The sequence below is a fragment of the Lichenostomus cassidix genome, chromosome 2, assembly GCF_008360975.1.
Source record: "Lichenostomus cassidix isolate B80296 chromosome 2, HeHo_3.0, whole genome shotgun sequence".
Taxonomy (NCBI): domain Eukaryota; kingdom Metazoa; phylum Chordata; class Aves; order Passeriformes; family Meliphagidae; genus Lichenostomus; species Lichenostomus cassidix.
The window spans coordinates 16401188-16418524 of NC_139482.1; the positions used below are offsets into that span (position 1 = coordinate 16401188).

At 38.5% G+C, this 17337-nt stretch overlaps 1 protein-coding gene across 1 annotated transcript in view; it reads right to left on the reverse strand.

The window, feature by feature from the left end:
- MYO3A (myosin IIIA) overlaps positions 1-17337 on the reverse strand; it is a 113481-nt gene that overhangs the window by 49550 nt on the left and 46594 nt on the right. The window contains exons 8-16 of the mRNA XM_085050485.1: positions 16588-16653; positions 16038-16193; positions 6761-6860; positions 4370-4486; positions 3588-3692; positions 3421-3504; positions 2461-2663; positions 573-671; positions 358-472 (exon numbers count right to left, since the gene is read on the reverse strand). Of these exons, the coding sequence (XP_084906611.1) occupies positions 358-472; positions 573-671; positions 2461-2663; positions 3421-3504; positions 3588-3692; positions 4370-4486; positions 6761-6860; positions 16038-16193; positions 16588-16653 (1045 nt within the window). The remainder of the gene's footprint in view (positions 1-357; positions 473-572; positions 672-2460; positions 2664-3420; positions 3505-3587; positions 3693-4369; positions 4487-6760; positions 6861-16037; positions 16194-16587; positions 16654-17337) is intronic.

Consider the following 17337-nt stretch of genomic DNA (forward strand, 5'->3'; position numbering starts at 1 on the left):
GAGACGAGGCTCATATTCACAGGCCCAGAATTACTGGCCAATAAACAGTTACAACACCATTTTCTATGCATTAAATTTGTTAAAATCTTCCTCCCCCTCCCAATTACTCAGCTGCGCTGTGTTCACTGATTTCAAAGCCTTGTTGACTAATACCATTTTATTGGTTTATCAATGCCTTGAAACCTTAAAAATTTAAATGGTACAATATAACAGTAAGTTGATCATGCAAGATGCTGAAACATAAACACAATACTGCTAAAGGAAGAATTAATGACGAGATTTGAATGCTTTATATAAGTTTTTCGTGATTAAGGTAGCTGGTAAAGTTCACAAAAGAAAAGGGTTATCATCACTCACCTCCAGTGTAAAACCTATGACTTTGAAGCACTGTTCTATTAATTCAAACTGAGACTTATAAAAGCTATTATTCATGAAATCTTGCACTATTCTGAAATGATCATTTTGCAGATATCTGAAAGAGTTGATTGATACAGAGTTAGAATGTAAATGAGGCTGAGAATTCAACACTGCATTTCTTAGTAATCAATTTATGCAAAAATAAACTGCATTACCTGGGAGGTCTATATTCTGGCAGTTTATAATGTGCCAGTTTTTTCTTTTCTGCGAGACCAGCATAAATATAATAAAAAATATGGAAATTTTTCTCTCCTCTGAAACAACAGAAACAACAAAATGGTTTAGTAATATAACCATGCCACATTTACTGATGACAGACATACTATTAATAAATGTTATTTTAATAACAGGCAAGACTCACACAAACTGACAGAGGACTCTGAAAGAAGCTTTATTACAGAACTTCCTGTGAACACCCTTTTCATGCCTTTGTCTGTTTGTCCTGACACTGTCAGGGTGGCTGCTCAGTGCTAAAGCAGCTCAGTGCTGCTCTGCCCTTGATGCAATCGGTAGATGCTGTGTGAGATCTTGCACATTGCTCACCCACCCAAATTGAATTGGCTGCTTAACTCCAGTTATTTAAAAAAATTCTTCTGACAGTGGGAGAGGTATACACTGGTTCACTGAGTCCAGTATGTCTGCTGTGTCCTCTAGCCCTGAGCCAAGAAGCAGACATGCAGCAAAAGGGCCTTATGACTTGGCATGCTTTGCCTAGAAGCTAGATGCCCAAACCTAGGACAGAGGTTTATTACACATTCAAGGTTCCTGTGCTCCTTATAAGAAAGAACTGGATCCTTAGGTGAAAATTTGCAACCATGACTGAACCCTGAGATGCCCAAGTCAGTCACTACTGAACAGCAAAAAGGAATTGTGTTCAAATCCCTGCTTTCTGCAGGAGCTGACGGGTATGTCTCAGGAGCACCATTAGATCATGGAATGGCTTGGGCTGGAAGGGACCTTAAGGACCAGCTAGTTTCAACCACCCTGTCATGGGCAGGGACACCTTTCACTAGACCAGGTGGCTGAGAGACCCATGCAGCCTGGCTTAAACATTTCCAGGGATGGGGCATGCACAACGTCTCTGGGCAACCTGTTCCAGTGCCTCACCACCCTCACACTAAAGAATTTCTTTCTAATATCTAATCTAAACCTACACTTCCTCAGTTTAAAGCCATTCTCCTTGTTCTGTCACTACGTATTCTTGCAAGAAGTCTCTCTCCATCTTCCTTGTAGGCTCCCTTCCGGTACTGGAAGGGTGCAACTGGATCACTCTGAAGTCTTCTCTTTTCCAGGTTGAACAATCCCAACTCTCTCAGCCTTTCTTAATAGGAGAGGTCCTCCATCCCTCTAATTATCTTCATGGCCTCATCTGGACTTTCTCCAACAGGTCAATGTCCTTCCTGTGCTGGGGACCCCAGAGCTGATGTAGCACTGCAGGTGGGATCTCACCAGAGCAGAGCAGAGCAGAGCAGAGCAGAGCAGAGCAGAGCAGCAGAATCCCCTCCCTCACCTGCTGCCCACAGTGCTCTGGATGCAGCCCAGGACACCTTTGGCTTTCTGGGCTGGGAGTGAACATGGCTGGGTCATGTCCAGCCTCTCACCCACCAGCACCCACAAGTCCTCCTTGGCAGGGATATTTGAGACATAACTCTCTATAAACAAATCCTACTAGATGTTCTGAAATTGAAAGTGAGCAAACAAGCCAAGAAACAAGCTACAACACTACAGGAAATTTACAGGAAGTAAATAAAACCAAATGTATAACTGCACTACTAGAAAGTTTTTAATTCTTTGCACATTCTGATTTTATATATCACATGTGTTTTTATAAAATTTGTTTAAATAACTCAGAAGGGAATGAAAAAAAATCAGGAGTGGTTTTCACCTAGCTTGCAGATTTACAAGCTATGCATATACAATTTTTAAGAAAAAACATCTAGGTCCCTTATTCATATCTGTGTTTTTTGAACCAAGATGATTTCCTGCATCATAGGCCTGCTCTGTAAGCCCCCAAATTAGGTCAAATGCAATTTTCATACTTACACTGCCTGGTGGACAACTCTGGATTTTTCAAGGAGGTACTCAGAAATCTGAGCTCCTACCACAGTGCCACCACAAGTGAATTTCATTTCCAAATATTTTCCAAATCTGCTCGAGTTATCATTGATGATAGTGCCTGCATTCCCAAATGCTTCTACAAGATTGTTCACCTGGAGAATTTTCTCCTGCAGAGTTCTGTTATTAGCCTGGATAGGAAAAAGGTATTGCTTTAAATTGCCAGTAATTATTCAAATACATACATTTTTAGGTGTTTCTTTAATAATCTCATTAGTATTGTGAAGTGTGACATAATCAGGGCAGCCATTCCCATGGGAATTATATGCAGAAAAAGGTGCATATATATATATAAGAAATCTGTCAGAATGTAACAATCTTCAGAACTAAGGCTGTCTGGAAGGCTAACATACCCAATGATAACACCACCACCAATTAATTTCTGTGGTTTTTGTGGCTCTGAGATGGCCAATCTGCTTTTTGGATCCTTGTTATGATCTCGCTACCACTCCACTGCACCCTACCAATCCATCAGTTTGCTTGCATCTCACCTGGGGCATGCAAAAAATGGCATTTTATTTAAACAGTTATGGTGGCCACTTCCCAGAAGGACTATGTCCCACTGACAGCAATCTGTTTGTGGAAGGATGAGGAGCCAGAAGAGGATTATATTTATTACTGTTTAGGTGACTGGAAGACAATTAAACAGGCAACTGACTAAGTCACAGCCCTCACTGCAGTGGGTACTCTTCCTTGTGGAAACTCCAACATATTTTCAAGTGTCCCTAGTTCAGGAGGGAGGAAGGAGTAGACAGATCAGCATAATATTCCAAAGTTCTTTGGAAAATGTGGAATAATCTCACTCCACAGGCAATGCCCTGCCCATAGGTTCAGCTCTTTAGGCCCAATATAGCAAAGCGTCACAGAGACATCCCCTCTGCCACTCACCTTGCCCAGGACAGTGAGCTGCTGGACCAGCAGGTGGGCACTTTGTGTCTTGCCAGCTCCACTTTCTCCAGAAATAACAATACACTGTAGAGAACAGAGCAAGACTCTGAGCTCATCACATACCTCTCAGCCTGGCAGAGGATGTAATTAGGACACCTCATCTATACCTGATCAGAGTTGTATGTCACCATGGACTGATAGCCGATGTCAGCAACAGCAAAAATGTGAGGAGGGTTGGCAGTCCGTTTGGCTCCAATATACAGTTTGGAATGCTAAGCGTAAGAAAAAGAAAAACATTACTACTGTCCTTTAAAAACTTATTTTAATTGGAGTTTAGTTTTATTTTTGGATTAATGTACATCAGGCTGAGGTTTCCAGCAGTGATATTTTCTGAGGGAGCTGTTACTGCACTCACTACACCATGAATCTGTACGTACTTAGTACTGTAAGAACTGCTGAAAAAAATGAAGTGCAATTTTCTATAATTTTAGCCCTGATTACACTATGAAACTCAATTTATTAAGAGAGAATTTACTGTTGTCAGACATCATAGTTCCAACTTATTTAAATTTATTTGTGCTTCCCTTCCTATTAGTATCTCTGCATGATATTGATGTTAAAACTTAAGATATTTTCTGTACCTGTACTATCTGATAATTAATAACCCCAAATTATTGTATGATCAGGATTTAAATATCTTTCCCCTTCTGTATAATGGGGAGCCAAATTCCCTTTTGTATAATGAGGAGAAGAATTCACAGAAGTTAACATTTTACATATTTTTGCTAGATATACACTACAGACATAAAGACACAAAAAATGAATTTTTTTAGTTTCTCATTTCTGTGCTGAAATTCCAAAAATGATCTTACTTTATGCTTAACACAGATATTTATATTTTAGTGGAAATTTGGGCTAGTTTAAAATAACCAAACCTAAATTTTCACACCTGTGAAGAATAAATATCTATGTTCCGAAATGGGTTGACAGCGATGAGAATGTCCCCAACATATGTGTAGATCTGATCCTTGGCATAACCCTTCTGCAACTGCTCCGTTACTGTATTCTGATGGAGAAGGAACAGGAACAATGAATCACATGGGGAGAAAAAGAATATTATGAAAATGTATAAAATATTTATTTCATTTCAATGAGTGAGGATAGGGAGGGAAGGTATTTATAGTCAGGAATAGAATTGATCATGATCAAAAGTAAGTAATATTTTCAAACACATTGGAATTTCTAATTTTTTGTGTCCAAACTCACTTTGAACAATATTTACTTACAGAACCCAAGCGGCTGTAGAAAAATGAGTTAATAAGTACTGCTTTCATTCATCTAATCAGAGGTTTCCTTGAGACAGTCCTGTCTACATTTCTAACACTTCAGTTTCATGTAACTTATCAAGCAAGAGCCATTTGATTGAGCCCTTAACTGCCATTACAACTGCTTTAACATTACTCTTGGTTATGACACAACACAGATGTTCAGCTGTTTGGTTCCTATTAATGTAAACAATGAGGCATCTTTCCTTATTAAAAACCAGTTTCTGCTGTGATTGTTCTTTGCTGCTGCAGAGCCAGTTCTCCCTGAACCAAGAAAAAAGAAGGGTCCATCAGTGGCATTCAAATTTCTTCATGTAATTTCCCTCAGCTTCTTCTGCATGCACAGCTGGGTATGTAAAGTGCCTGGTTAGGTTTCCACTTAAAGTTGAATGAAGAAATTCAAACCAGCCTTGAGAGTAATCTGAGGTACATGTGAAAATATTTAGGCCCCACACCCACTGGAACAGAACAAGTGGCAGCAGAGGACTACAGAAGGAATTGCTTTCCTTCCTCATCCATCTGTTCACAGTGTTGTACACCATGTCCTCTTTAATACACTTAAAAGCTGAATTCTCAACATCTGTAGAGGCTTTATTTCCTTCATGAGAAAACATAAGGAGGAAAATTTTGTTTTCTATTGCCTTGATAAAATTTTTTGTTTTGAATGCTCTCTTTTCTTTTGGCCATAACCAGATTCATGTTACAGAATTATTTCAGAGGAACTTCTGCCCTTTCAAAATTATTTCTTGCACCAATAGAACATCTCTTGTCTTGCTCTGATGATGGGCCTATCTAAACTAGAAGAAAATTTTGAGTGGAAGAAAGAATACAGTTCTGAGAGGCTGCCATGCATATGTGAAAGAGGTTTTAAATTGGATTGGATTGAGTAACATCACATAGTCAAAGGATGCCTTTAGACAGAGGCTTCCTGAGGACTTCCATAAGAATGCTCCACCTCTGAGGATGTTTACAGTTTGTCTGGTTTTTTGTGTGATAAAATCTCTTTAGCTTGGATTGTTTATATGTATCAGGGTAAAAGATCAAAAAAAAAAATCTTACTCTTCCCAATACTAAAAAAAATGCTTAAACTTGAACTTTGTGCAGTAGATGAAGTTTGGATTATCTCAATTACAATTAATTAAACATCAAGCTACCACAACTAAGCTCTCGGGAGACGGAAGATGTTCTGTGAGCTGTCAGCATTACATAGTTTACCTGCTCCAGTGCAACAATGAGTATTCTGGACTGACAAAGACACAATACACCAGAGAAGTTCTACAGATAAGAGAATGTGAATTATAGTCTATGCACAGCCCCGCAGATGAAGAATGACAGTTTGTTTACAACCACTGATGGCCTCCAAGACCTGCAGATAATGTGCTGCTGCAGCCTGATTCTTTCTGGTTTTGAAGCTTAAAGCATAAACACAGCAGACTTCCTCCCTCCCTTATGCCATGTTCCCCTGCTCCTAGTGTACTAATTTTTGAACTTTGACAAACGAGTGATATTTCTATCAGTAATTTCATCAAAAATTCACCAGCAGGCATTGACAGGTCAGAGCCTCAGCCAACATAAATTGACCCTCATGCATCTTCACACTAAAATAAGCCAGAGAGAACCCAGTCTGAGAGAGTATGGTAAGCTAGTTTAAGACAACTCTCAGTGTTCAAGCAACAGGGAAGGAAGGTCTTGGACCTAGACGAATTTCAGGTTAGCACACAAACACACAAACTGGATACTTAGCTGTAATAACATCCAGTGATATAAATTCCGTTAAGCCAATGGTGTTAAAATGCTGTTTGGTCTACAGCTGTAACTGTAAAGGTTGTTTTAGCTTTGCGTTGGAACACAGTAAACCTCATCTAAAATATTTGGCAGAAAGTGGTGAAATTTCATTGTGCACTTACACAATTGAAGTGTGACAATACAGTTGAATTTGAAAATCAACTGCACACCATTGTGATTTAACATGTGATTACTCCTCTTCGGGAAAACATGAAAAAAGAGGTTCTTACCTCATCCAGTACCTCCAAGGTTGCTAAATCATCTACCTCTTCTTGGTTTGAAACTGGTGACTTACTGTAATTCCCTTTCTTTGTATGAATACGTTCAAATCTAGAAAAGAAAGAGATACAATCTCCTTGTGTAAGGAAACACAGAGCAGATCTTGCATCTGTAACCATCTTGGAGTCCAAAACATTCCAAGTTCCATTGTTCTGAATTTAAACACACAAACATTGGAATAGCAGGACAGGAATCAACTCCTTGGTAGAACACACCTGTATTTGACAATTCAAAAGCTATGATTTGATCCCACAAGTGCTACTATGAAGAACTTTTTCACTCTATACATCTCTGCTTAGATCACACCACTACATCAGCTGCAAGACTGGAGCTTGGAAATACAAGTTTAAAAAAAAAAAAAACAAAACAACAAAAAGAACATATTTATGAAGCATGCAACAGTGGTGAAACTCTGGCACCAACATGCAAAAAGATCCTGATAAAAATTATGGATAGGACAAATCCAGAGGTGTATGAAGAAATAGTATGGCAAAAATGATGCAGACAAAGCACTCAGGATGGAAACATTTCTAGCTTAGTAATGACAGGGCTCTAAAGTCTGGTTGAGATGACCACACTGTAGAGCAAAGTGCTACAGAACCACTGGGGTAAGTGAAACACATCTTGACCAAATTTTCTTGGACTCACTAGGAAAAAAAAAGTAATACAAGAGAAGGAAAGAAAATTTCAAATATTTTTATTATCAGGGTTAAACGTCAAGTTTAACTTTAAATTTGTCTTAAATTTCCCCTTCAATCAAACAAAAAACCCAATTTTATGCAGTCTTATTTTAATTAGCAATAAAATTCCCAGAGTCTTGGATCATTCTTTATCCAAGAGTAAAGGCATTGCTAAATAGAGCAAAAGCACCAGAGAATGCAAGGTTTACAATTCATATTAGTTATACTTGCTTTATGAGATGAGGGAAAATGAGGGAAACGGAAACTGCATAAGTAAACAGCAGAGTTCACAAATTAAATCAAGCTCAGATGTGTAATAAGGCACAAGCACAGATAACCTATTAAGTAAATCTGATCTCCTGATATGACCTCACTCCCCTTGATGCCACTGGTAGGAAGGCACCTCTCAAACATGAGGAACATACACCTTGGTAAACTGAGACAGCAGGGAAACTGTTGTGTGAAGCACTCACTCTTTCCCTTGATACCAAATAAGACCAGGGAAATTTTTCATTTAATTTTCATATTTGGATATATGGCATGCGTACAAGTAGACAGGTGTTTTCTACACAGGCAAGAACTTTGATCTACAGTGAGCAGATGACAAGAGAAAAAGTATAGTTGCACCAAGATGGAAAGTTAGAGTGAACATGACACTGGTGGGGAAAGCTAATAGACTTCTGAGTACCCACAGATTTACTGCATAGTTTAATGGGCTGTACTTGTTCCATGAATATCACCTAGTTCATGAGTGCTACTTCAGGTCACACTGGCTGTGCACTGATGAGGGATGTAGGTGTAGAAAGTCAAGCAGGCACCGACTTGGTGCAATTACTAGCTGCCAGGACTGAAAAGGGACTGGAAGAAATGGGCAAATGATTCCCTCCCAAACTGTAAATGCAATCACAATCTGTATGATGGAAATCCAGGCAGGAGTGCACTCATCTAGCACTTCTTTCAATTTCTCTTGTCTCTAACAATCATTCCCTGAGGATGACAGAATAGCCTGTCCCCATGCTGGTGCCAGTAATGATTCAGTTTTTTCCTCCTTTACACAGGTGCTAGCCAATACTGGAGTCTTTTAATTGTCCACAATGCAAAGGCAGGCGTTTCACACCCACAGCTCACTAATTCTGCAATTTTAATATCAAGATACAAACATGTAAGGCTTCCTTGCAAGAGCTAGCATGGTTTCACAGTTTCTGTGCCAAAATCACAGCACAGTGAGCAGGCTAAGTGATGAGGAAGCACAATGAACCATAGGATTGACGGGATCTACATTATCCTTGGATTGAGCTGTCCTTCCCTTTCTTTTGGAATCCTGTTGTACCATGAGAGCTGTCCTGATAGTACTGTCCTTGCAATAACTGTCAGACAATTTTTGGTAGCAGGTAGCCCCATGCGACCATGTAGGTTGTATTAAAAAGGATGTGGCAATATTAAGATTTAAATTAACTCTTCAGCCTTGCATGATCTGGTGCTGTCTGATTTGCACTTACCAGCTAAAGGACATTACTGAATCCAGAGGTGCAGGTAATGTCCTACCCTCTCAGTAGAAATCTATCCCCTCTATAATCCACACTCCTATTTATACCCCTCTTTAACAGTTTCATTTGAAAAATTTTAAATTTGGATAGTTAAAACAATTTCTCCTTTGTACTTGTATGATGGTCATTTTTTGTCCAGGGGATGCATCAAATATCGGTGTGACTTTAAGAGAGAATTATCAATGTGTACATGAGTGACAGATATGGGAATTGCAGGATTGTGTCAAGCTCTACGGTTCTGTTTTTTCCATTGCCAAATGAAGACCCAAAACAAAGCATCGTCAAGCTTTGCTTTCCATTTCTGATGGAATTGTTACACACTGAACACATATTTTTTAATATGTTAAATCCTTAAATGTTACTGCATATCAGTGAGAAAGTGATATTTCCCAGGATTAGTTTCAATCACCATTTTTCATTTAATGTATGAAACTAACAACTGCCTTTCAGGAAGTGAGGAGAATGCTCCAGTCGTGGACACTTTTCTTTTTCTTTCTTTTTTTTTTCTTTTAAGGAAACAAATGTCTGTGTATGCCAGGGAAGTTTAATTACATAAAATCGATCCTCCTGTAATCCTCTTCAGCTGACATTATGAGAACACTAGCTCTTGTTGGACCAGATTATATTCTCCATTCTCCAGAGTACATAAGAGTGGCAGATTTGCAGAACACAATATTTTTCCACTTTGCTGTCAAAGGGCACAGACCCCTCAAGGGCAGTTATACTGCTTCACTCCAACCACTGAAAAAAAACACATCAGTGCTGTTGACATCAGTGCTGAAGTTTCATTAAGAACATGCACATAGACATTGTGAACTGAAATAACCATGTATCTCTGTTCTGCTCAAAAATGAGTTGGAGGCATTGGATTTTACAGGCATGCCCAGCAAGCAATTCAGGCAGCTAAAGGCCAGAAACATTGATGCAGTATGGACAAGAAAATGAGTCAAGGCAGCATTGTTTCTGTGCATTCTCCTTCACACCAACACCCCCCTCCCTTGCTTATCTTTCAAGATTCAGTTAAATCAAAATGAGGCAACTGCAGCTTTTTCTTCTTCAAATTGTCAGAATGCATTTAAAAGATTTCTGATAGTTCCAAAAATACCATGAAAAGGAAAGTGTGACTCATGATGCCCTGCTGAACTCTCTGCCTAAACTGGTTGGAGAATCATCTACAGACTAAGAAGTGACAGGAAAAGGGCTGGCCTTAGTCTGGATGTTAAGAAGAAACTAAAAATGATGAAGTTTTTTGTAAGGCGAAGGTGGAAACAGCTGTAAACCTCCCAGCAGTTACAAACAGCAGTAAAATCACAAAGAAGCAACACAGAGAATCCTGTACAGAATCTGTCCTTGCTGGTGATTTCTCTGGAGGCTGCGCAAAGCAATATTAATTCACATTTAAAATCAAAATATTTTCTTCACAGATACATCTTGTGAAATCTGTTTAAATAAAACTACAGTCTGCTATCTATGAAAAAACTGTTCCTGACTTTAGAATGTGCAAGGCTCCAGTGATAAGACTCTAGCTGCATTTGCACAATGCTTTGCAGACAAACCTGTGCTCCCCTCTGTATTTAAATGATTCACAGGACCGAGACTGCAGGCTGCAGTCCCAGGGAGCTGTACTGCAGCTTATGCAATGTTGCTGAGAGCACTGTTGCCCTTCAGAGTTATGGGGCTTTTGATTCAGAGGTGGCCTGTGTCCAGCCACTTAAGTCATGTCCTGCTCTGCACAATCTATTTGACAAAGCTTGTGCTGCTTTACCATGACCTGTAAAAAAAGCAGATTATTGGTGCTTCACAACAGTCTCAAGAAATGTCTGTATCCCTGACAAATTTCAGGGGGAGATATGTGCTCTTAACTGAGCAAATAGGAGATCTCTAAAAGGACTCTGGGATTAGCTCCTCACGAGTCAGGCCCATGCACTGCGGTCAGAGCCATACTGAGAAGATAAAGGAGAAGCTCCAAGGTTAAGCGATGCCTGCTGAGGTGTCCCACCTTCAGGAGAAATGAGCTGCTGAGCAAGTGGACTGACACAGCAGTAAAGTACTACTTGCAAAGCATTTGTCCTGAGGAGTTCTGAATGCAGGAGGAACACCTTCCTCCTGTTTTTTTCAGAAGGTAAAACTATTCTCCATTCAGGTATTGCTGTTGTCCATTGTGTTATATAGAAGAACATCATTCAGATATAGAGATGTGTATTAGGAAGAAGTACATGGGCCTGGAGATCTGCTTGTTCTACAGCCTTTGTTCCCAGAGCTCCCTACTGCTTCTACAGCCTGAGAGAAGTTTGCAGCACAGCCATCCAACATATGAGTGTCCTCAATGCAGAAGCACACACTTCTTGGTATAACAAAGCCCACAGTGAGTTCCAGGAGAGGAAAAACTGGTGTGATGGGCTCTGAGATTGAACTGGAACTCCAAAACCTCCCATTTAAACCATTACAATCCAGATATCATCTGGAAACCTTGGCCAAGACGGCACCAGCCTGTGTGTATTGCCTTGTTCCATTCCTCATACTGTCTTTATCAAGCCAGCCTGGTGATCCCCCACCCTCTGCTACAGCTTGCCCCGCAGAGTTGAGCTTGAAGGATTGCTGTCAGCTGCTTTCCACTGGTAGGATGAGTCAGAGAGACTGGGACAGAATGAAAACCCAGAGAATGAGCAGCACAAGTCTGTGCAATCACGGAAAGTCACAAAAGGAAACATTACACTACTCCCTGCTTTTAATAGAAGCCAGTGAATTGAAAACCACCTTTGTCCACATTGGACATGAACTTCTATGAAATTATCTCCCTGACCTTTCCAAATAGTTACATAGAGCAACTGTTTCATGTTCTGTTACTGATTTCAGTGCTATCTCTATATGGTCAATACAGAAGGACAAACTCTTAGGAGAATTCAGCTCACCCAAAACTTTGCATCACTTTGCATTAGAATAGGTCTCTTTCCCACAATTACTCAGAGAGTATACAAAGATGACTCTTAATCTGGGGACCAGAGTCATTTGCTGAAATCTAGGTGCACCGAATATCCCTCGTATATACAGCTCATTCTGGAATGACTCACAATTCCCAGGAAATACACAATGTACTAATCATTGCATATTTCTGCAGAGATTATTGTAAAAGCAGTCAAGAAGAAGACAGCCAAACAACTCAAGATAAAAGTCTTACAAGCCTGACTGTCAGGTGTAGATGCGACAGTTCTGAAGGTTGTTTCAAAGACAGCTATTTCTGTTGCAAAGTAAAATTCTTCACAATGCAGGGATTTTTCCCTCTTTTGGCCTAGCAAGAAGTGTATTTTTAGAACTGTTTTGGGGTATATGCTGCAGTGCTCATCACTAATTATAAATTTTAACAGCTATACTGAAGGCCTTTCTCAAGCTCAAGGCCCCTGTCCTGAAAGTGACTCTCCTCACAAAAAACCCACCAAAATTAATTGCACTTAGTATGCAACTTCCCCTGTTTCACCTCTTCTCTAACATGAATTCTTCTCATATAGTATATCTTATATAGTATGTTCAATATATGGCTCATATATCATTCCCAGCAGCAGATTTTTGAGACGTTTCAGTCAAGATGCTATGAGAAAATGTTAATGTAACAAGAGATATTTTCTCCTACTATTCCCATTGTCATTTCAGCCTGAGTTCTGAGCTAGGAAAGGTTAAGTTGCAAATAGATATTTTGAACATTAAAAAAATGATGATTTTAGAGAAAAATGTACTGCATTTGCTCAAAGTAACAAAGTGGAAATTTTAGTGAAGCTCATTGCTAATATTCATGCTTTTTTGAGTCTTGCGAAGCACAAGATATCCTGGTGCTAGAGCACTTCTCAAAGGCTACTGAAAAGCCAGTACTATCTTCTATCATTTTTATTAAGTCTGGATCCAGGCTGTGGCACATTGCCATTTAAAGTTTTATCAGTGTTAATTGAGATTTCTCTCACTAGTCAGGTGGTTGGTGGGCTCTGCTCCTCTTGTTGTTTCTCTTGTTTCCATCTCTTGAAAGGATGCAGTAAAATGCAGCACAATGCAGCACCAAAACCTTGGGTTCCTCTTCACTAGAGTGATAACACTGGGAAAGTTCTGAGGGCCCTAATGACTTGGTGACTCCTCAGTGTTAGAAAATCCCTCAGGAACAATGGCAGTGACTTCAGGGTGGCTCCACTCAGTGCCTAGAGATTACACATCCTTCCTGAGCACATACAGTGCACAGAGAGGGGATCTGAGGGTAAGGCCTTCTGGGAAAAAGCCCTGAGAATGTGACATAATGTAATATGAGCTTTTCTTGAAATATATCAACTGCACATTTAGCAAACAAGATAAGATCAAAAGCACGTCAACAGACTACTGTCACAAGTCAACAGACTACTACTGCAGAAAGCAGTCAGAACCAAACCACTCCTCAGCACAATGGGCTAAGAAGATCACTTGATTTTGAGTGAAAACAGAAACAGTGCTCACAGTAAGACCCAGTGGCTGGACCTCAGTTATTAATTTCCAAGTATTTTTCCTTTTTCTCTTGAAATACAAATACTGTTATTAATAAAGTAAAATTTGATGAGGAGAGTAAACACATGCATAAAATAACTGGACTCCTAATTTTCAGCTTTAAGTCAACCTCACCAAATGACTGACTTTATGTACCATGCCCATTTATGCAATACAGGCAGCAGGATTTCTTCCTTTGGTGGAAGGAAGAGATCTTTAATCCCTTAAACTACCTGCCTCCCGCTGTCACTCCCAGTGTCAAGAAGGACTTATGCATTCAGATAAGGGACTGAGAGAGCGTGAGCTGGAGATCAGGAAGAAGTTTTACTAAGAAAGTTGCCAGCAACTAGTGAATGTTCAGAAATTCCACAGCAGGGCCTCAATACATCAGTGTGAAAACAGTCCCAGAATAGCATAAGCAAGAAAAGAGCAGCTCTTCCAGGGGACTTGTCACTATACAGCCTATATCTTGACTCTAAATCAGATTTACATGTTACTTCTGTACAAACACTGCTTTTAACACCATTTGCTCTGTGGAGATTGAAGGTCAGAAGATACATATGATTAGTATTAAAACACTTTTTAAATAGCATGGCTACTGAATTCAAATATCTTTGTATAATGTCCTATTATTCACAGCAGAAAAAAACGCCAAATGCCATTCTGTAGTCTGTCTTACAGCATATTTCACAAAATTACAGATCACAGAATCATTTAGGTTGGAAATACTACTTGTTAATATTTTAAACTGCTAAACTGAATTATGGGCTACCTCAGTTTAACCATACCATTTAAATTACACTCTTAATTAAATAAGTACATTTTTTTGCACAGTTTCAGATATGAAATTATTACTATTTGGAAAGAGAAATTCTGTTTTCCTTTGGGAACATTTACATAAAAGTTACAGTTGATCAACTATAAAAGCATAGGCAACTTCATCATGTAGTAATACATTCCCTTAAATTGCAATTCTCATGAAGAGCCATCAGTTTATAAAGCACAGTCTAAACAGGAAGAGAAAATACCAGTAGACCATCCTGCTCTTGTGCCACTCAACTGCTCTATGCACATGCAAATTGGGCCACTTTCTTTATGTTTGTATTGTATAGAAAACAAAAAGAAGTTCATGTAGTTTGCTTTGTACAACATTTACATGAAAGAAAAAATAAAGGATATGACAACAAAAATGAGTTCTCTAAAATGTGTACAAAAGGTCACAGTATCTAATTGACTTAGAAGCTTGATTTTTTAGAGAATTATTTAGGCTTTGAAAGGACTAATATCACAAGTGTATTGACAGGATTCCAATTAATATAATTTAATGGTTTGGACTTATTTTTCTACCACATATAATTTCCCTGTGTTTTATAAAGAAATGCTATTTAAAGTCCAGATTATGTTCCTGGTTTAGGGCTCAGCGCTGACATCCAATAAGCTTATTTGAATTCAAGAATCTTTCTGGATTAAGTAAATGTCAAGTCTGCAATATATAGGGCATATAAATCCAGTCTGAAGCTTAAATTTAAGCCAAATGCATAGTTTTATACTGAGATGTCAGAAATGAGAAAGCACTACTCCTTCCATATCCATTTAAAGACAAAGAAAACTTCAATAAGATAATTATTTAGAAATATATTTTTACTATTATCTTCCAATCATAGAATAAACAGAAAATTCTCCAGAATTAGAACTGAAGACTGCTATATTCTAACTATATTGTGCATATCATTACTATAAATGTGTGAAAGGAAATGTGGCAGACTTTAATAAGCTTTTGCCACATAGATGATAATGCCAAAATGTCTTTTAAATTTCATGTTCCACGGAAAAATAAAAAAGAAAAACCATTATGCTTTACCTTGAAGCAGGAGCAATCACACCAGTAGTTCATCAATACTAATCTACCATATTTCACATCTGATACATGAGTGTACTGTGTGGAGTTTATTCAATTGTAAAATTGAGCCAAGACATTTTCAAGTACTTTAAATAAAAGCTATCACATGTTAAGTGGTTTGCTCAGAACTGATATCACTAAATACTAGAGGAAGAAAGAAAGTATCTGTTCAACAGGACATAAGATTTGAAGTTTTCAAAACACAGTCTGCTACCACTATTGCTTCTTTCAGTCAGGAACATTCAATTCCTGCAGGAACGTGACTAGCCATTTTTAGCATACTTGCTCAAACTGAACATTATCTGACCATGCAAATGTAGGAAAATGCCAAACATTAATTTCACACAACCTTAGCTTTCTAAAAGCTGGGATCTAAGACAGTATCTTGAGTCACAGGAAAAAGGGGAGGCACTTCTAAAGTGTGTTTCATCCCACATGTGAGTCACGATGCCTCTGTCTTTCCATTGGCTGTACAGGGGACTCCAAATATTAAGCTTTCTATTTTTTTTGCCCGCTAAAGTTATTAGGGTTGAATCTTTCTCTGAGAGCTAGTCATTCTGAAACAGTGGAAATACCAACTGGTTTACTTTTTAGCTACTTTTACCTTGCCTTTTCAGTGACTCCCATTTGTTGATGAACATCAATAAATTCCATGAGTTGCCTTTGTAGCACGTTTTCTTTTCCTTCAATTTGCTTAATAAAATCATGCTGCAAGAGAGTAGATACTGTTGGGCGCTTCTCATAATCTTTAGTCAAGCACCTGTGCTGGCAAAAAAACATATGATCATTGAGGGTTCGCAGTTAAGTTTTGAAATGCTTGTCTGGAGTTCATTCATGCCTCCACAATAAATACATCCATCTTAATCAAAACAGCTCTGCACTGAAAACTGATACGATTTCACAGAATTGATGAGTCCAAGAAGTTAAATTAGTGCACTTTAAAATTAAATATTCTTTAAATAAAGAAACATCAAGTGTGTTGAAATGCTGTTTCACGTTTTAAATAAGGAGCCTCACTTGGAAGTCAAACTGAATTTACAAACTAGCCTTTTAAGGAAGATTATTAGTTGCAACAGATTTCCACAAAAGATATTTTACACATGACATTTACACATGTTCCATATTCAGCCACAGTGGTCTCAGTGGTTACTCACTTGTTAATGAAGTCATTGAATTCAGGTGACCACAGTTCAGGCTGCTGTAGCGTTGGAGGAGGATTCCTGCAAAGGTCAGGGTAATGATAAGTTAATAAGCTACTCACTTGACAAAAACAATGTGTGAAGGCAGACTGAGTAATGAGTTTTAGAAGGCCACCAAAAAAAGATATTGATTTGCACTGGTAAAAGGAGCATGGGTAGATGATGCAGTGCCTCATTGGTTCTCCTGCTTTACATAACTAATAAGGAGAAATAGCATTGAGATGATCTACCAAGTGTAGCTAAGAATCACTGTAATTTTTTCAATCAAATCAATAAAAGGAAATTAAACTAACAACCCATTAATCACTATTCACTTGTAATGGCAAGTTCCTTTTTTCAAACTTGAAACAACACATTTTCTTAAGGGATTTTTAAAAAGAAATTCTATTTTAAGCTTTTTTAGAAGGACTGAATTAATCAACTTGCTGAACAAAGTGTCCAAAGGAATTGGTTCTTTATTAACTATTCCTCATTCATCAGAATATAATCAGAAGTGAAGGTCTAAATACAGATATATTGTAAATAGATGCTACTGCTTTATTTTCTATTGTTAGAGTTGTATATTCTAGGTGTTAATACAATTGAAATGGACTTCACAGTCTTCTTCCATTCAGAGGTGCCATTTTCACTGAGTATGGTCATGAAGACAAAAGGAATGACTGACCGAGAGATGAGGTGACTTGCTGTTCCTTTTCAATCAACCAT